The sequence below is a fragment of the Hibiscus syriacus genome, unplaced genomic scaffold (assembly GCF_006381635.1).
Source record: "Hibiscus syriacus cultivar Baekdansim isolate YM2019G1 unplaced genomic scaffold, ASM638163v2 tig00000452_pilon, whole genome shotgun sequence".
Taxonomy (NCBI): domain Eukaryota; kingdom Viridiplantae; phylum Streptophyta; class Magnoliopsida; order Malvales; family Malvaceae; genus Hibiscus; species Hibiscus syriacus.
In genome coordinates this window covers 2,144,658-2,166,958 of record NW_024061787.1, presented here as the reverse complement: position 1 = coordinate 2,166,958, position 22,301 = coordinate 2,144,658, and the positions used below count along the sequence as shown (strand labels likewise).

The following is a 22,301-nucleotide window of genomic DNA, read 5'->3' as shown; positions in this document are numbered from 1 at the left end:
ACAAACCAGTTGAAACACTTAATTTAAGAGTTCAAACTCCAAAGTTTCCACCTCAAAGTTCCCCCAACAATAAAGCTGAAGAGTTTTCGATTTTTGATTTTCCAATGACGACAGCTCATCACATTAATTCTTCTTCATCGTTTTGTTTGCTTTACCTAGGGATCGTCGGATGCGTTGTTCTTCTTAGCTCGGTTTCTTGCTCCGCCGCGGCGGGCGGAGGTTACAGAAAAGAACAGGCGAGAGATAGGATCGTGAAGCTACCGGGACAGCCGGCGAAAGTGAAGTTCTCTCAATACTCGGGATACATTACGGTGGACGCCAAGGCGGGTCGAGCTCTGTTTTATTGGTTGATGAAGGTGCCGGCTAAAAGTAGACCTGAATCGAAGCCGTTGGTTTTATGGCTCAATGGTGGGCCTGGTTGTTCCTCCATCGCATATGGGGCCTCCGAGGAAGTGGGGCCCTTTCGTGTTCGACCCGACGGCAAAACTCTCCGTTTGAATCCTTACGCTTGGAATCAAGGTCAGATTTTCATCCATTTAATTCTAAAAGGTTCACTTGAAACCATTAAAAAATTGACCGATCGGAAATTGATAATTTTGTGAAAAGTTCTTTTTTTTTTTATGTAACTAAGTGAGTTTGAATTTTATTTTAAACTCAGTCATCTGTTTTCACACATCTAAAAATCTTAAATCTGTATAAAACTAAATGAGTTTTACATTATATAAGAGGATCTTGTTATATATATATATATAAAAATTAGATCCACTTACATTTTTTTAGGATCGTTGGATCGAGAAAAATCAAAGGTTGAGATCAACTATTTTCTTTAATGAATATCTTCTCATTTTCTATTATTGATATCAACTTTTAATTTCTCTCATCAAATGGTCCTAAAAAGATATAAAACTAAAAGAGTTTTACTCAGTATAATTGGATATTGCCTCATATATAACTTTTCACGTTTTCGGTGTAAGTCTAATTTAGTTGGGCACATTCAAGCATGAGTATGGGTCGGGTTAGATCGGGTTTTCGATGACCCGACTTGACCCAAAAGATTTACATTCTCCGCCTGAAACTTGACTTAATCCGGGTTTAGGGTGAGTTTACCTAACCCAAACTCAATCTGTTCTTTTGAGATAAAACTCAAATCCGACATGAAATAAATATATTTATAAAAATATTAATTTTATTAAATAAAAATAAGGACCTAATTGATAAACATAATAAAGAGAGAGGTATTAGTGTAATTATCCATAAATATATAAGGTATAATTATGATACTTTTGGATTGGGTTGGGTCGTGTCGGGTATTTTTCATCCTAAACTCAAACCCGACCATATCCTCTAAAAAATTGAAGCCATTCGAAACACGATTTTTTTTAAATCAACTGACTCAAGAGGGTCGGATCAGGTCTGACCGAAACTATTAGTTTCGAGTCTCGCGCGCTTGGCACATTTTCTCAAGTTAATGAATCATTCAAATTAATAGTAAAATTATATTATTATGTTCGTATATAGAGATAGCAACATGTTGAGTTGGATCAAGTTTTTGATCAATTTGACTTTACGCAAAAAATACCTTTCATTCGAACATGATCTGGCCCGAGAATCATATACTCTTTCTCTGACCCAACTCGACCCGAAGAGTATATTCCCTCCACCTGAACTCGATTTAACTTGAATTTTTAAAGTATAAACCTAATCGAACGTTAAATAGTACATAGTTAAAAAACTACATAAAAGGGGTATTATAGTAATTATTTATAAATTTATAGAAAAAAAATATACTATTATCTCTAGGTCGGGTTTAAGATTTTTCACAATTGACTTGAATTTGATTCAACGTTATCTTGTATAAAATTCGACTGAAAGCAAACCTAAATTTTTAAAAAAATTGACATGATAGAATCAAATTAGATCAAAATTTATCGATTCTGAATTAAATTACATTTTTATTTGTATATGTTATTTTGCAGTGGCAAATTTGTTATTTCTTGATTCACCGGCGGGTGTGGGATTTTCTTATTCGAATACTTCGTCCGATATATATACTGTTGGCGACAAGAGGGCAGGTACGTTTATATCTTCACAATCACAAAGGAATGAAAATCGTGATGCAACAGCACAAAAATTTGTCAAGAATTAGTTAGCCTAACTTCAACGTATATTTAGTTTATTCCCACTTCAACCCTATTAGCTTATTCATATAGTTAGAGTTGGTATATAAATTGTTAATCATTGATACATTCTGTTGATATTATCATTGTTACGTCATACTTTTATTAATTTTTCTTTGTGTTGTCTGATTTTATTACTCCTAAAATAATTTTTTAAAAATAATTTAAGTTCAAGGTCTAAATTATAAGATTTATACTGTTTTATTAAAAATGTTTATGGTCCGATTGAATTGTAATAGAATGAATTTGAACTCCTTGTCCCAACATAAATCAAGTCCAGTCCGATAACCCATTTTATTTTTATTTAAAAAACAATATTTATATCTTTATATAATTATACTTAAACAAAACGTTATTACTAGTTTACTATAAGTATAAATAAAATAAATTATCTTTTATTAAAAATAGAGTAAACTATACGTTTATTACTTCAACTATCACTTTTATTCTGTTTTAGTCATCTAACTTTTTTTTTCAAAACATACCTAACGTTATGTTTTGGTTTTATTTTAACTATCCACTGCTAAAAATTTAATAGAACTGTTGACATGATATTTCTTATGGTGGCACGTTAATATCATCGTTAATTTTTTAACAACAATTGACCAAAATAAAATTAAAACTAAATATTAGATATAATTTTAAAATAAATAATTGGATAACCAAAACAAAACAAAAGTGATAACTGATATACAAAACTTGTTGTTGACCTAAAATTATCTAAAGCCCGACCCGTACAAATATAGAAAAATAATAGGACACATAAATAGATGTAGCTCAATTCTCAAACAACTAATAGTTTAATATTTGTATGGAAATGCAGCGAAAGATGCATACACATTTCTCATGAAATGGCTAGAGAGATTCCCAAACTACAAGCACAGGCCTTTCTACATAGCTGGAGAAAGCTATGCAGGTTAAATTGTTTTGTCATCACCTACCCCCATTAATTAATTGGGATAAACTATACATTTAATATTTAAACTATTATTTTTGTTTCATTTTGGTACTCAAACTTTATTTTTTTTAAAAGTCATACTTTACATTTAATTCATGTTTCAATTTGGTATCCCGCTGTTAAAAATTAGTAGAACTTCTCACATGACATTTTTTTTATTTTTTCAATGATGACATGACATTATCTTATGGTGACACGTCAATATCATCGTTAATTTTTTAATGAAGGGATACCAAAATGAAATCTAAACTAAACATTAGGTATTATTTAAAAAAATTAAGTTTTGAGTACCAAAACATAACAAAAATAATAGTTTAGGTACTAAACTTATAGTTTACCCTAATTAATTCAACCTTTGCATTATTATTAAATTACGTAAATTTCTTTTCTTGTGCTAACTCTTTGATTTGGACAAAATTAGGTCATTATATTCCTGAGCTATCTCAAGTTATAGTCCGTCGCAACAAAGGAGTCAAGAATCCCATCCTTAATTTCAAAGGTTTTCTGGTCAGTCCAAATTCATTCAAATAAGCATAATTATTTTAATTTCTTCGTTTACTTTTATAGTATTTTTTTAATTTATAGCTGTAATAGTAGATTTATTGCATGGTTACCTCTGTATATATATATATATATATATATATATATATATATATATATATATATATATATATATATTCAACAAATGTGTTGTAAAAATAAGACAAACCATTTAAAAAAGGTAAAATACACAATTGATCTCCAACTATAGGGCATTGCTTTGTTGAGTTCACTGATTATTAAAAGTTATAAAATGATCTCATAATTATAAGACGTTGCTTTGTTGAGTCCATCAACTATTAGAAGTTATAAAATGGTTCACTATATCCATATGTTTCAAATTTATCATTTGCATTAAAAAATTAACGATTTTCTAAACCATACAATAATCTTATGAGTGAGATATGAAAATTTATCCGTAACTGTTTGAGTTGCATAGTCATTTGAGATTATGGATTAGATTTTATCATATCCCAGCCATAATTTAACGTCCAGCTTAGAATACCATATAATTTTTAACGGAAAATGATGAGTTTGGACTATATGAATAATCGAGTGACCATTTTTTAACTTTTACTAGGCGGGAGAGTCAACAAAGCAACACTATATAGTCCAGGGACCATTTTGTAAATTTTAATAGTCGAGAGACTTAACAAACCAACACTCTATAGTCATAGGACCATTTGTATACTTTACCCTTGAAAATTGATAAATAGACGTTTAGTATCCCAACTATCACTTTTGTTCACTCAATTGTATCTTTTTTAAAATCATATCTAATTTTACATTTTAGTTTCATTTTGATCACATATTGTTAAAAAATAGAAAGAAAGAAGGCAAACATTGTGATTAGTTTGGGAGGTCTATATATATATGAGTGTAATTTTTTAAATTGTGATTGAAAGAAATGATGAATTTGGAGCAGTTGGGCAATCCACTTTTGGATGATTATCATGACAACAAGGGGTCACATGAGTTTTGGTGGAACCATGGGTTGATATCAGAGACAACATACAAAGAGCTAAAGAAGACATGTACAAATGAAACATTTTTATTCCCAAAAGATGGATGCAACAATGCTCTGAATGCTGCTTTTAAGGAGTTCGGCAACATCAACCCTGACAACATCTACGGCCCATCTTGCAATGCCAGTTCCAGGCTCAACCATCATTTACGCCAACTCCCATTGGTAACCTTCAAATTATGATTTTTTTTAATAATTTGGGACGATTACAAAGTAGTATCTGTTCAGAAAATTATTAACTTATTGACAATGCACACACCCTGCAGACACATGTATTAGAACCCAAAACCTTAGGGAGAACAACATTCCCTTTTATTTTTATCACTGAGACAAATCAACGAGTTTTTCAAATTATAAATTTTAAAATCAATTTGGATCCATCATTAATATGTTGTGTTATGGTTCAGCCATGGAGATACAGAGGAAATGATGAATGTGTAGTTGCATATACCAGAAGATACATGAATAATCGATTGGTTCAAAAGGCTCTCCATGCAAATCTTACTCGTCTTCCTTATCCTTGGACTACTTGCAGGTTTGATCGTTTTTCATCTATTTTTTGACATAATATAATAAAGGCCCTTATCGTTTGACTAAATAGTCATTTTGACCCTAATATTTTTAGTATTTTGGCCTTCAATATTTCATTTTATGACAAAAAGGCCCAAATGTGGATTGAAATCGTTAGTTAACAAACGGTTAACGTTCCAAAATAAGGGACTTTTTACCCTAGAATGAAACATAGAATACCAAAATGTTTTAGAAAAAAGGGTTAAAGTGATTATTTAATTAAACGTTAAAAACTTTTTACCCTAAATAAAATATATTGAGGGTCAAAATGCTCCCAAAACAAAAGAATAAGGCCCAAAATTACCATTTTAATAAATGTTAGCTGCTAATTTGGACATTATACATTTTTTTCTGTTGGTATATTTTATTCAAGTTCAATCCACAAAATTCTGATTTGTATTTGAAAAATATTAGAAAAAGAATTTCTTTCATAAATGTTTATATATATATTTTATAATTAAATTAAATTAAAACTAATAATTTAGGATTCTATTTGTTTTGTAATTATCTTTATATGATCAATAAAAATAGGATAAAAAATATAGGAATAAACTAAATCTATGTATAAAATTGCAGTTCGGTTATTAGACGAAACTGGACTGATTCTCCAAAATCAATGCTACCTATCATCAAAGAACTTATTGGAGCTGGCATTAGGATTTGGATATTCAGGTAATTTTGTTTCCTTCTCCATATTCTTTAACAATGTTTATTTCAAGACTCAGCGCATGATTTAGATTCATTCATGAGTCATATAAGGTTTTTTTTTTAATGAAGAGTGATTAATCAAATTTACTCTTTAATGAGGAAAATTAAAACCTAAAACTTCAACATATTCGAAACATCAAATTAATTTATTAAATTCATGAAATTTTAGGAATAAACCCATCTAAAACATAAATTAATTAATTCTCAATAATTAAATATAACGAGACTGTAACCCTATTTGTTAGAATCAAAATCTAATTGATATAAAACTAAATTATAAATACAACTTATGATATATACATATTAATTTAATGACACTTTAATACCTATGACACATATAACATAATGGGTCACTTAATTTTATAGCATATTTTATGATAACATTGTATATTATACCTATGTGCCAATAGTTATAGATTTTAATCCAACCTGATTAAGTTTAGCAAAGGAAAATAAAAGGAGTTTTTATGTTGTGAACAGTGGAGATACAGATGCTGTATTGCCTTTGACTGCAACCAGATATTCAATTAAAGCACTCAAGCTCCAAACCAACACCAGCTGGTATGCTTGGATTGATGATCATGCTGAGGTATTTCATCTTTTAACCTTCTTTTTCCTTGGAATTATATCTAATTTGTTGTTATATATTATACTATACTTAAGGAGTTAATTACACTACGCGTCCTCAAACCATGCCTCTCATTCTAAATTAGTTTATAAACTTTTGAACATTCTAATTTCATATATAAAATATAACTCTCATTTTAAATTGGTCCCAAATTTGTAAACATATCAAATTCTTCCCTAAACTATAACACATTTTATATTGGTTCCCAAACATTTGAATATTCCAATTTCATCCTAAACTTTTGAATGATATTGAGGGTTATTATTGGAACATCCAATAGTACGGGGGCCAAATTAGAATAAGGGTCATAGTTTGAGGATGAATTTGAAATGTTCAAAAGTTTCATGACCAATTTAAAATAAAAGCCATAGTCTAGGGAAAAAATTGAACTATTAAAAAATTTAAAGACTAATTTAGAATAAGGGTTATAGTTTGAGGATTTACAGTATAATTAATTCTACCTATAGATCATAAATTCGACTAAAACATGTCCTTATTTTGACAAATTTCAAATCTAATCTTAATCCTACCTATAGAGGAGAGCAAAGGGGGAACTCCAGGGGAAAGAAGAAAAGTGCTAATAACGAATCTAGAACTCACGACTTAAAAAATATGAGGAAATAAATATTAACAACTTAATCATCCGACCAAATATATTTGCTCCAAACATGTGCTTATATAAATTCCATTTTTCAAGTAATGGTGTATTATATATTTTATTTATTATTATAAAATCTAAGTGAAATATACATAAAAATTCAGGTGGGCGGCTGGAGTGAAGTATACAATGGGTTAACCTATGTGACAGTGAGGGGAGGAGGGCATGAAGTTCCTTTGACTCAACCTCAACGTGCGTTGCGTTTGTTCAAGTATTTCTTGATGAATTCGCCCCTCCCTTCTTCACTTCTCGATTAATTGTTATTTTATCATTTAGGCTTTTATTTGTTTTTTTATTATATATTATATATGAATGTCACCAATTTGATCATATGTTTATATTTATATAAAACGCAACCATTTACAGAAATTACAGCAAAAAAAATAGAAAAAGAAAAAAAGGTAGATTCTATATATATATATATAGTGATTGTATATTACAGTTTATTTTGTTATATACATATAGTGAAAATAATTTCATCACTTTGAAGATGATTGTTGTATATTTGTTCATATTATCATATGTGTTGATGTATTTTTCCAATTTATATATTTACCAATCACAATGTCATGAAATCCGGTTTTATTAAAAGAAATTATGATGAAGTTTTAATTACTAAATAAAGTTAAAACAAAGGTTAGTATTAGGGATGCTGAGACACGAACTCAATGGGTTCCAAAAATTTCGGGTTCGGGTTCGGGTAGGATAGGGTTTTTTAAAGATAAAGAATGTTCGGATCGGTTGATTCAGGTTTAGGGTGAAAATACCCGATTCGGCCAAACCCCAAAAAAATAATTTTACCTAATATATTTATAGATAATTACAATAATACCCTTCTATATATTATTTTTTCCAATTAAATCCTTATTTTTATTGAATAAAAAATAATATTTTTTATTATTTCGGGTCGGGTTCATATTTTATCTTAAAAAGTCGGATCGGGTGGAGGGTGTATATTTTTTGGGTCGGATCGGGTCGAGTGCAGGGTGTAATGCGTGCCCATCCCTTGTTAGCATGCCTACCAAACTATGTATTTTTAACGATTTGATTCTGAAAGACATTTACCCGTAAACGACTCGAGCTCAATTCGACTGAAAAACTCGTGATCTTAAAATGGTTAAGCTCTACTCGAACTCGAAATAAGGAATTGAAGCTCAAATTGAGTGCTCGCGAGCTTAAAATTTTCAGGCTCCACTCGAAATGAATATTGAAGTTCGACTCGAACTCGAACACAAACATTAAGTACATGAAAATCTTATATTATATATATATATATTAAAACATAACATATAAATATTAGTATTATTAATAATTTAATTTAAAAATCTAAAATTTTAATATGTTATATTTTTTGAGTAGTTAGCAAGCTTTTCGAGTCGAGTATCAAGTAGCTCGTTTCGGCTCGTTAATAATTTTAATCGAGTTCAAAATCGAAATTGAGTCAATTTGATTTAAGTGTTGATCGAATTTTAACCAAATCGATCTCGAGTAGCTCGTGATCTTTCGTCTCATTTATAGCCCTAGCTCCATCAATAAAATTACTCAAATGTAATAATTAAATTTATTCAAAAGTTAAGTTATTTATTTAGTTTGATAACTGTTTAAATTTATAAAGATTTGAATACAAAATTTAGTTTGAAAAATAAGTTTACCTAAAATGCTCAACGTCTTGGATAGACACTTTCAAGCCTGGACTCGACTTCTCTAATTAATATTTTTGTAATACCCTAATTTTTTCCGATTCTTTAGTTAAATTTAAGACAATCAAAGATCGGTTCTGGGGCTACTCGAGTGGCGGTGTTTAAGTCGATTCAAGTTGCAAAAATTGGAATGCTTAGATAGCCATTGGAGTCGTGGATCAGTAATCTTCAAATCAAATTTAGTTTACAATTGCATACCCTTAACTATTTATGGGCTGGTGCTTATTTATGTTCCAAATTGGATTATAAATCCAAATTAGAATTCAAAATCCGTACACCGAAGATCAATTTAATAAAAATACCCAAAAACGTTATCATACCAGAAAACACCCAAATCCATTAAAAAACCCAAATCCTTAAATACCTACATTAAAGTGTCCATACTAGATAGCTCAATTCAAATATAAATAAACCCATTTCAAATTAAACCCACCTATCCATTTACAATACCCAGTAAGCCATTACAACTAACCCCATAGCCCAAAATTCACTCAGCTGCCCATTAACCTAAACAACCCAAGCGGTCCAAATGTAATTAAAACAGACTCAACTTTTCCAAGTTAATAGCAGACCCAATTAACTCTTAGCCGGAGGCTCAACAGCCTACATGCTAACTTTCGTGAGAAACCCTAGCAAGGGTTTTCCCAGCCGTCGCCACCAATCTCCCCAACAGCTTCTCGTGAATAGTTCTCGTGCGAAGCCTCTCCAACCATGGTCCCATGCACCCTTCACGAGCCTCAACAGTGGTCCCTTGCCACGCCAGCAAGCTTGAAATTGTCCCGTTGTGGTCCTTATTTCTCCAGTGTCTCCCCAGCAAGCCACAATAGCCCCAATGGAGCTGTCTATGCCCCGTCAGCGTCACATGCAAAGCAAGAAAAAGGACTATAATTTTTTTTATTGTAACATGGATATAAAAACCACAAAACAAATGTAACAAGGGGATAATTTCTCCATTCTTTCCAAAACAAAGAGAAGCAATAGAAGGAACAAAATTTTCAAAGGTATTCCACCATTTTCAATGTTTTCTGGTAACGTTTTTGCGTGCAAGGTGTAATACCCAAAATGTTGGTAAGTGACCAAAATATAAATTTTGAAAGTTTAATAGCCAAAGTAAAAACTTAGGAAATGTTTAGGGACCAAAGTGGTAATTTTATAAAAAAGAAATTTTATCCCATAAATGAATAGTTCATCCTTAAGAATAGATCTCTGGAATTTAGATTTTGATTCAAAATTTGTGTAAAAAGCTATGGAACGATAAAGTTCGATAAATTAATAGGATAACTGGATCGAATCGAAAAACTAGGAAAATTTAAAGGATGATAGTATGAGGTTAATAATGTTATTCCCATATTTTATTAAGGTAGAATTTAACATGAATCATTGGATTTAAGTTTATTTTTCCATGTTAAATCAAGACCATTGGATTAAATAGACTAGTTTGGATTTTTTGGAAAAGTACAAGGGCCAAGATGGAAGTTAATAAAATAATTGTTGATATTTGTTATGATGATGTAATAATGGTGATGGAAGCATGGAAAGGCGGTAAGTATCATGATTTTTAAAGGGTAAAAAGGACTTTAGGATTAAAATGAATTTTAAATTTATTGTAATTGGTTTTAACACAAGTGTGCTTAGATTTTTGTTGGAAATTTTCATGAAACACTCCCTCGTCTTCAAACTGTTGTCGTGAGCTCTCCATGATCGTGATTGAAAACTAGACCGAAACAAGCTTAAAGCTAAGGAAAAAGTACAAGAGAGAGACTTATATCGAACATAGAGATTTAATAGTAAAGCATATCAGGTGAGTGCAATGCATGCATAACATGATACATGGATGTTTTATACATCATTAGGAAGACTTGTGATGAGTGTAACTTGTTTATATTGACATGATATTTTTTATGTCATTTATCATATATTTGACATATTCTAAATATGTCAAAAGTTAATATAAAATGCATTTATCACTAGTTTATATATGATGTTTATTATGAATTTTATTTTGGGGTATAAACTGCCAAATGTGAAATTATATTGATATATATTGCCATGGATGAAATAAATATTCCAATATGTCATTGAGGGACAGTGGTATAGTTGGCATGCCATAGCGTCTAGCAGAAAGACTGCATAGTTGATTTAACACTATTCTGTATATAAAGGACACTTTGGTGGGCACAACCTTATTTGTATTATGGTGGGCACGACCTTATGTGTATTGACACTTCAGTTCATATTTGACTCGTGTAGCCAAGGTTCTCATAAGTCTATATTTGGGCTATGATTTATTGGTTAATAAATGATAAACAGATGAATAAGCTTGTGGAATAATGACAAGTATATTGGTAAGAAAATATATGTGGTTTATATCATATTAATATATGGTAACAATCATAATGCATTGAGTAATGTTATTTATTTATATTTATATGCAAAATTACCTTGACTATTACTATGGTTGCCTCACTAAGTGAAAACTTAGTGTATGATTGTCTCATACGTAGGTATTAGTAAGCAAGCATAGTAAGAAGCGTAGTGGATATCTCTTTTTGTGGATCATACCTGACCGATATCTGTAAGAACGTCCTTTGATGTTATTTTGACTAGTTTAGTGACATGTACACTATCAAGGTTTAGCTGCTATCATATAGTAATTATAAAGTGGATTATAATATTAAATTAATACTATTTTATTATGGATAGAATTAGATATAATTATGAGGATGAATGAATAATATATTATTAAATTATGTTTTAATTATTAAATTTTAGAAATTTTAAAATGAAACAAAAATTTTATTGAATTTCGAATAGCAAATGTTTTATACAGTTGATGTGACATCTTTGACTCATATACAGGGATATATATGGGTTAAGGGTGTTAAATTTATTGGTACCAGAGGTACATGTTTAGTTGATTCTCGGCCTAAATCGAAGTTATTTTATAATAAAAAGTTTGTACATGCCACTAGGATGTTAATGTTACTGATCTGGTATGAATATGTGATTTGATTAATGATGCTTCTCCTTATTAATATGAAATAATATGTATTTACATTAGATGTCTAAAGCAGAAGGATCTTCTCGAACAAATGATCTTGAGCTTTAGGATGGAGCTAATAGTGGGTGTAAAGTGGTTAATATTAATCCTCTCGTGCAGTCAGATCATGATGATGCACTAACATAGCAAGGAGTGTTAATGCCAGTATTATCATCTAATAATGAAAGAAAGATTGTATTTGATCAAGACAAACCAGAGAAGACTTTAGTATATCACCTTAGAAAAGTTTGTACTGTGATGGATTATCCTCTATTTTGTGGAAGGAATGCCCTACCTATTAATGATGAATGTGAGATGTGGTTATAGCTTACTCGTTTGGAAAACAAGGATATCATATCAAAGAAATATGCTATTATGTCTCAAGAATATGCAAATGAACTTGAGATTGAAGATGAGCCTGAGGTCATTGATGATTCTAAGATAATTACAGGTACATTTTAATTATTCGATAAACTTGTATATAAGTGTTAAGTTGATTAAATAAAGAGATGTCTTATTAGAACCGATCTCGAATGATAGAGTAAGGACTAACCCTTTAGGCCAGAGGGCAAGGGTAAGTGGTGTTGGTATAAACTGTTCGCTAAGAATTCAAAGAGTTAAGTTTCTAGTAAACCTGATGGAATTATCCTTATCCTTCAAAAAAATCAATATAATTCTGGAGGTGGATTAGTTATTTCCCTACCAGGCCATATTAGATTGTCACTTAAAGCCACTAATTTAAAAAGACTCGAAAGGTTTCGAGATCATAGTATTTGGGGAAATAATAAAGAGATGAGAAGTTCTATAGAAACTAACCACAAATGATAAATTAGTGACTAACCTTTAAGTTAGAAACAGGATGAGTAGTACTGGTAAAGACTGCCCAGTAAAGATTCAAGGAAATTAAAAGTACAATTATAAGAATGGTTGGATTAGAATAGACTGAGCTTGTCGCTCTAGGGCGTGTCAGTATTAATTGTGAAGAATTTGCATTAGTTGAATGTGAATAAAGTGGAATAGAAAACTTCAAAGAATATCAATGAGGTTCAGAGTTCTTGGGGATTGACCAATTATTATCGAAGGTTCGTAAATAATTTATTGATTATTGTCTCCCTATTTATCAAGTGATGGAGAAAGAATGTGTTGTCATTTGGATTGAAAAGTGTCAAGAAACTTAAACATATAGAATAGTAAAGTTTGCAAAGATTCTATGATCTTGAAGATAACTTTGGAAAATTGCCATAAATTCTAAAAAAATGATTAGAAGATGATTTTTATATTATTGGATTTGTATATCAGTCTAGTTGTGTATAAAATAAATGGAAACTCAATCTGAACTATATGTTAGAAGATATTAATTTTTAATTGATGATAGGTGAGAAACCTCGACAATAGATTTTGGAAGCTGGATTAGAAAATTCTTCATAAATTGTAAAAGTTGAATTAGTATGAGTACTTTATATGGTTAGATTCTTATTCGAGTCTAGTTTCCAATGATGTAAATGAAATAATATTTAAGTTTGTAGTTTAATACAAAATATCATTTCGTTACAAGTAGCACAAACTGCCAGAATAAGGAAATGGTGATAAATCATGTAATCTATAATGATTATGTGTTTTATAGTGATACATTTCATAATGGTTGGGATGCGTAATAATGAAAAAAATTAAAAGTCATGATTTATGTTTCGAGGAAACTTAAGACTCATGAAGGAAATTATATGACACAGGATCTAGAGTTAGCAATTGTTGTGCTTGCTTTGAAGATATATTGTCAATTCACTATATTAATGGTGAACAATAATACAACTACATTGATCATAAAAAATGAAAGTTTGAAGTATTTGTCAAATCAAAAGAAGTCAAATTTGAGATAAAGGAATTAGATTAGACTTCTTAAAGATTTTAAGTTAGTTATCAACTATATTTAGGGAAGGCTAACGTGGTAGCGGACGCGTTAAGCCAAAAGATCTTTTTTGTATTGAGAGCTTTGGATGCTCGATTATCAGTGAAAGAAGATGGATAATTTATTGTAGAATTAAGGTTAAAGCCTACTTTATCATATTAAATAAATTATTTTCAAAGAAAGGTGAGAAGTGCATACTAAAGACAGAACAAGAGGACCAAGGTGAAATTAAAGACTATAAGGTTAAGTATGAGGGATGTTTATACTATAATGATATAGTTATATTCAAAATAACAAGGAATTTGTTGAGATTTTCGGAAGCTCGAATCGACAACCGGAATTGCTTGCAAAGAGGGGTCAGAACGGTTTTTGAGTATAGGGAGTAAGGAGATTGAAAGATAGAAAATTGCGCAGCGATTTAGAGTGGTTCCGACTTTCTCAACCAAAGTCTACATCCACTACCTTAGCTCCTCACCAAGGATTTTCTAACAAATTCAATAATTTGTTCTTTCTTTTGTGGACAAAGAGATAACCTTACAACTCCCTAGCTTTTCCGGGCTAAACTAGAACCTTTTCCCTAGTTTTTACATGGGATAAGCTAGAACCTTTCCCCTTTACAAAATGATAATAGATGTAAACAAGAAAACCTCTCTAAGGTAGGTCTTTAAAATATTGAGCTCACAAGAACAAAATATTTACAAGAGAAAGATGAAATAAGAATGAAAAACTCTTCTCTTGTGTTTGATTGCTTGGATAGTTGTTCTCCTTATTCTTCAAGTGTCCTCAGCTTGTATTTATAGCTTGAAATGAGTTTGAAGTTGTATATAGTCATTGGGGATGTTTTGGAGCCGTTTGGGGATGATTTTTCTGCTCAAAAAGGCTACCTACGATAGGGGGTATCGGTACCCCTTCATAAGGTATCAGTACTCCTTCATAAAATTCAAATTAAACTAGCCGTTGTAGCCAGGGGGTATGGATACCCCTGGGGGGGTATAGGTACCCTCCGAGCAATATGGAATTTGAGCCTTAAGGGGGTATGGATACCCATGCAGGGGGTATGGATACCCCTGCAGGGGGTATCGGTACCCTATAACATTTTTGCTCAAATTCGAATTTTAATGGACTTTGAATTATTTTTGAAACCTTTTAAAACTTTGAATAAATTCAATTCAAGTCTATAAACATTTTGTAAATTCAATTCAAGTCCAAAAACATATTGCCTTAAATTGTTATATCAAAACATAATTCAACAATCTCCCCCCTTTTGATATAACAAAACATTTGAAAAATTGTTTTTGGCAAAACTCCCCCTTAATAAATTGTTTAATGAAAAAGATATCAATTGTTAACAATTATTGGAAAATATATGAAAATGTTAAGCTCCCCCTTTTTCATTAAGAAATTGAATTTTTCAAACCAAACTTCTCCCCCTTTTTGTTTTATCAAAAATAATTCAATCTTTGAAGTTCAAAATAACTTTGGTGAGTAAGTGGTAAATTTGACATTTAAAAATCATTTGAAAATCAAAGCTCCCCTCAATAAATGCATTCCAATCAAAATTTAGCTTTAAGAACTTGACACTTTAAAAAAATTGAATTTCTACAAAGAATAACAAACATGTTAGTAGCACATGAAATTCAATATATCCAAGACTAAAATACTTTATGCAATACCAATTGTTGAAATTAATTGCATATGCATAAAGTTTTCCAAAAATGTTATGCATTTTGAAAATTTTGATAACAATTGTTAGAGAGATATCATTTTCATTTAAACCACATGCATAAACATTCAAATTTAGGTAAAAAATTTAAAATTTGTAAAATCAAAGTATGTAAAAAAATTAATATAAATTGTTAGAGATATATCATTTGCATTAAAACCAATTTTGACCAAAAATTTATTATGATGAACTAAAAATTATGAAAAATTATTAAAACTTTAAAATTGTTTATCATACCAATTGTTTTCAACATACATGAGATTAAAACAAAACATAATCATTTAATATCACAACTCATGCATGCTTAAAATCAAATGAGCAACCAAATAACCAAAATTAAAACATTAAGCTTAGAGGTTACCATTCCTTTTTCATGTGTGGCTAGAGCATCTTGAATATCATCATTTTCATCACCATTGCTCCACACACCTACAAGAGACATTTAAGTGAATTTTGGTATCCAAATTGCTTTGGATCTTGAACGTTAGTTTCAATGCCCCTTGTTCCTTTCGGAACCCATACTTGCCTAATTTTAAAACGTTTTCCTTTCTTCAAAGGACAAGTATGTTCCTTATGACAATGAAAATGACAATATGAGCATATTGTCATTATTGAACTAAGTGAATTATTTAAAATGATTTCTTTTTCTTTTGTTAAGTATTCAAGCTTAACTTTTAAATCAAAATTTTCTTTTTCAAAAGTTTCAATTTTTATTTTTGAAAGCTCTAAATCCTTTTTCAAAATTTCATTTTGGCTTTCAAAATCTATTTTTGTTTTCAAAAGAAAATCATTTTCGATTTTAAATTTTGAAATTGTTTTCTTATATTTGGAGTTCATGATCTCAAACTCCGAATATAACCTATTAAAAGCATATTGTAACTCATCAAGCGTATATGAATTAAATTCATTTTAGTTAGAAGATACCTCAGGCTCTTCACGAGCCATTAAAGACACCACTTTGTTGGTTCTTCTTTCTTGTTTCCATGGATTTCCTCGAGCTTATTCCAAAGCTTTTGGCACTTGAACATGAAGAAACCTCTTCATAGATTTCAGGACCAAATGCACAAAACAACATGAGCTTGTCCTTGGCATTAAATTGAGTTTTCTTCCGTTCTTTGTCACTCCTCTTCTTCTCCTTCTTCTTTATAGAAGAGTAGCCATTCTCGATTATCTCTTATGCATCAAGATCATTGGATTGGATGAATACCTTCATTAATTTCTTCCAATGATGATATTTGACTCCATTGAAGTATGGAGGTTTTTCGGTTGGTAGTGAGTCTTCCATGTGGAACGAACTGGAGGTGGAAGCCATCTTCTCGGTTGTGTCGGGAATTGGTAGAGCTTCTTCGAGGATCGTCTCAAGGTGGTTAAGCCTTCTTAATGAGTTAGACTCTGATACCAATTGTTGAGTTATTCGATCGACGAAATCGGCCAAGAGGGGTGAATTGGTAATTAAAAATTTGATGGAAGCTTTTGCAGAAAATTAAAAGTAATTGCACAACGATTTAGAGTGGTTCGAATTTCTCAACCAAAGTTTACATCCACTACCTTAGCTCATCACCAAGGATTTTCCAACAAATTCACTAATTTTCTTTTTTTTGAGGACAAAGAGAGAACCTTACAACTCCCTAGTTTTTCCGGGCTAAACTAGAACCTTTTCCCTACCTTTTACACGAGATAGCTAGAACATTTCCCCTTTACAAAAGGATAAAAGATGTAAACAAGAAAACCTCTCTAAGGTAGGTGTTTACAAGATTGAGCTCACAAAAACAAAATATTTACAAGAGAAAGATGAAATAAGAATGAAAAACTCTTTTCTTGTGTTTGATTGCTTGGATAGTTGTTCTCCTTATTCTTCAAGTGTCCTCAGCTTGTATTTATAGCTTGAAATGAGTTTGAAGTTGTATATAGCCGTTTGGGATATTTTGGAGCCATTTAGGGATGATTTTTATGCTAAAAAAGGCTGCCTACGATAAGGGGTATTGGTACCCCTTCATAGGGTATCGATACTCCTTCATAAAATTCAAATTAAACTAGCCGTTGCAGTCAGGGGGTATGGATATCCCTGGGGGGTATCGTACCCTGGGTATGGATACCCCTGGGGGTATAGGTACTCTCTGAGCAATATGGAATTTGAGCCTTAAAGGGGGTATGGATACCCTGCAGGGGTATCGGTACCCTATAACATTTTTGCTCAAATTCGAATTTTAATGGACTTTGAATTATTTTTGAAACCTTTTAAAACTTTGAATAAATTCAATTCAAGTCCAAAAACATTTTTCCTTAAATTGTTATATCAAAACATAGTTCAACAGAATTGAAGAAACAAATTCTTTTCGAGGTTCATAGTCCTTTGACTATGTATCCTAGAGGAACTAAGATGTATGTGGCTTTAAAGAGTAGGTATTTATGGTCAGACATGATAATAGCTATAACTAAGTTTGTTTCTAAATGTTTGATATGATAAGAAGTTAAAATAAAGTATCAAGTGTCCTTGGGATTATGGAAACCGATTTCTATACCTCAGTGGAAATGAAAAAAATACGATGAATGTTGTACAAATATTTTCTTTTACACCCAATAAGAAGGATTCAATTTGGGTGTTGTAGATAGCTTGACCAAGACAACACACTTCATTCCAGTTCAAACTGACTACTCGGTGAATAAATATATTGAGTTATATATATTATAGAGATAGTTTGACTATTTAGAGTACCAATTTCGATAGTACCTGATAGAGATCTAAGATTTACTTCGAGATTTGTGGAAGTCTTTGTATAAGATTTAGGAATCCGACTTAAGTTTAATACTACTTTTCATTCTAAGATGGATAAACAATTAGAGCAATTATTCAGATTTTGGAAGTCATTTAAAGGCATGTGTAATTGAATACAAAGAATCATGAAAAAGTTTTGCCTTTAGCAAAGTTGTTTATAATAATAGTTATTAGATAAGAATCAAGACAACTTGATATGAATTTTTATATGGAAGGAAATGGCTAATGTCACTGAACTATTATGAACTCATAGATCATGATATAATAGATTCTGATCTAAACGAGGAAGTTGAAGATAAAGTAAAGATTATTCAGGATATTTTTAAGATAGCTACCGGTCGACTAAAGTTTTAATCAGACTTAAAAGGAAAAATAGATTGAATATCAAGTTAAGGGCAATATTTTTCAAAGTATTATTGTGGGATAAGGTATTATGATTTAGACAACAAGGGAGGTCAAGACGGAGAATCTATTAGCCCGCAATATTAAGAATGGAGTCTCTTTGGAATTTTGATTTTGATTTAGAATTTGTGAAAAATCTATGAAGTGATGAAGTCCGGTAAAACATTTAGATAATCGGATCGAATTAAAAATTTTGAAGGATGATAGTATGAGGTTATTAATGTTATTTTCATATTTTATTAAAGTAGAATTTAATATGGATCAATGGATTTAAGTTGATTTTTCCATGTTAAATTGGGAACTTTGGATTAAAGTAACTAGTTTGGAATCTTTGGAAAAGTACAAGGGCCAAAATAAAAATTAATAAAAATAATTGTTGATATTTGTTATGATGATGTAAGAATGATGATGGAAGCATGGAAAGGTGGTAATTATCATGATTTTTAAAGGGTAAAAAGGACTTTTGGACTAAAATGAATTTTAAATTCATTTTAATTGGTTTTAAGACAAGTGTGCTTAGATTTTTGTTGGAAATTTTCACGACTCTTCCTCCTCTTCAAGCTGCTGACATGAGCTCTCCAAGACCATGATCAAACCGAGACTAAAATGAGCTTAAAGCTAAGAAAAAAGTATAGGAAAGAGACTTATGTCAAACGTAGAGGTTTGATAGTAAAGCATATCAGGTGAGTGCAATGCATACATAACATGATACATGAATGTTTTATGCATCATTAGGAAGACTTGCGATGAGCCTACCTTGTTTATATTATCATGATATTTATGTCATTTATGATATATTTGACATATTCTAAATATGTCAAAAGTTAATATAAAATGAATTCATCCCTAATTTATATATGATGTTTATCATGAATTTTATTTCGGGTATGAACTACCTAATGTTGAATTATATTGATATAAATTGCCATGGATAAAATAAACATAGACTATATGCCTAGATATGTCATTGAGGGACAATTATATAGTAGGCATGCCATAGAGTCTAACAGTATGGTTGCATATTTAATTTAGTACTATAGTACATATAAAGGGCACTTAGTGCATATGGTGGGCACTACCTTATGTGTATTAGAACTATAGTGTATATAAAAGACACTTAGTGCATATGGTGGGCACGACCTTATGTGTTTTATGGTGGGCACGACCTCATGTGTATTGGCACTTCGGTGCATATTTGACTTGTATACCCAGGGTCCAGGGGCGGATGCACTAAGCCCCCTAGGAGTCGAGTGCATCCCCATTATTTAGGGAAAAAAGTAAAATTTAATATATTATGTTAAATAAAAATGGAAGAATTTTTTTGTACCCCATTATTTTTAAGAAAAAAAATTAAAATTTTGGACCCCATTGATAAATTTCTAGATCCGCCACTGCCGGGGCCCTTATAGTTCCATATTGGGCTATGGTTTATTGGTTAATAAATGATAAACAGGTGAACAAGCCTATGATCTTATGGAACGAATGACAAGTTTATTGGTAATAAAATATATATGTGGTTTATATCATATTAATATATGGTAACATGATTAAAATACGTGTAAGTGATTGTAATGCATTGAGTAATGTTATTATTTATATTTATATACTGAATTACATTGACTATTACTATGATTACCTCACTAAGTGAAAACTTAGCGTGTGATTGTTTCACATGTAGGTACTACTAATCAAGCAGAGGAAGGAGTGTAATAGGTGTCTATTTTTGTGGATCATACCTGACTAGTATCAGTAAGAACATCCTTTGATGTTATTTTGACTAGTTTAGTGGCACATACACTATAGAGGTTTAGTTGTTCTGATATGGTAATTATAAAGTGGATTGTAATATTAAATTAATATTGTTTTATTATGGATATAATTATATATAATTATGAGGATGAATGATTAGTAATTATTGTTGAGTTAATCGATCGATGGAATTGGCAAAGAGGGGGGTGAATTGGCAATTGAAATTTTGGTGGAAGCTTTTGCAGAAAATTGAAAGTAATTGCACAACGATTTAGAGTGGTTAGACTTTCTCAACCAAAGTCTACGTCCATTACCTTAGCCATCCACACTAAGGATTTTCCAATAGATTCACTAATTTGTTCTTTATTTTGAGGCCAAAGAGATAACCTTACAAATCCCTCAAGAATATACCCCAATTCTTGAGAACATTCTTTCTCAAAGAGAAGATTACAAATTTGCAAACATACAAGGAAATCCTCACAAGGTAGATTGTTTGCACAATTCTAAAATAAAGAAAAGAACACTAAAAATGAATACAATTGAGTACAAGTAGTGTTCTTGAAAGCAAAATGAATATTGAACGAAAAATAAGATTGAAATGCTCAAACTTGAGGTTTGATGCTTTCTCTTTTATTCTCTCTTAATTCTTGATTCTTGTTGTTTCTTCTTTTTGATCAACGACTTCTAAGCTTGTTTAAATACCCCTTCAATTGATTCTGAACGTTGGGGATGATTAGTGGAGTCAATATAGCCGTTTAAGTGTGAAAACAATTAATAAAATCAGTTGGGAGCGTCAGTGCATCGATGCATACACAAGGTGCATCGGTGCATCAAGTGTAAAATTCAAATATTTTGACCGTCGGACCCTTAGTGCATCAATGCACTAACAGTGCATCGATGCATGAAGTGCATTTGATGTTTCAAAATAGCCTGAGTGCATCGATGCATCAAATACATTCGATGTTTTCATAAAACCCTCAGTGCATCGATGCATGGTATGTGCATCGATGCATAAAATGCATTCAATGTTCAATTTATTCATTGGTGCATCGATGCATGGATTGGTGCATCGGTGCATCCCTTTGAAAAAATTGATTTTAGGCTTGATTTTGGTTCAAAATACTTTGTGAAAATTGTTTCAAAAATATATTAAGTATAAAACACAATTTTACACATTTAGTAAGGTTTGAAATTGATATTGAAAGACTTGAGTAATAATTTGATATTCGATTAATTAAATCGAATATACTTAGAAAATCATTTGTAAAATCTTAAAAATTCAATTATACTTAATTTGTTATATCGAAACATCAAAATGTTTTCAACAATCTCTCCCTTTTTGATATAACAAAACATTTGTGTAATTTTAAGATTTTCTTTGAAAATAAATTTTGAAATCAAAAATCAAGTTTGAAATTACTTACTCTCCCTTACTCTAACACTTCTCCCCTTTTACACTTTTACACTTCTCTCCCTTTTTGTTAAATTAAAAAGACTGTAAACACGTTTTAAACAAGGTTTTTGAAAAACATAGCCAATTGATTATATATAGCTTAAGCTGCTAAGATCAAAGATCAAGAGAAATATTAGCCATTAGTTTTCTTAAACAATATTCAGAAACATGCAATGGATAATTGGTCATATATGTTTAATGATGCAAAAATAAGTATTAATATCAAAAAGAAAATTCAAACCAAACATATATATATTAAGATTTAATATCCAAAACAACCAAAACATTA

General features: G+C 30.8%; 1 protein-coding gene across 1 annotated transcript; it reads left to right on the top strand.

The window, feature by feature from the left end:
• On the top strand, positions 1-7,543 carry LOC120205812 (serine carboxypeptidase-like 28). The gene is made up of 9 exons (XM_039205610.1): positions 1-519; positions 1,977-2,072; positions 3,001-3,093; positions 3,557-3,642; positions 4,601-4,864; positions 5,107-5,234; positions 5,846-5,941; positions 6,458-6,566; positions 7,368-7,543. The coding sequence occupies exons 1-9, from the start codon at positions 105-107 to the stop codon at positions 7,518-7,520; spliced, it is 1,440 nt and encodes a 479-aa protein (XP_039061541.1). The 5' UTR covers positions 1-104; the 3' UTR covers positions 7,521-7,543.
• The last annotated feature ends 14,758 nt before the right edge of the window (positions 7,544-22,301 follow it).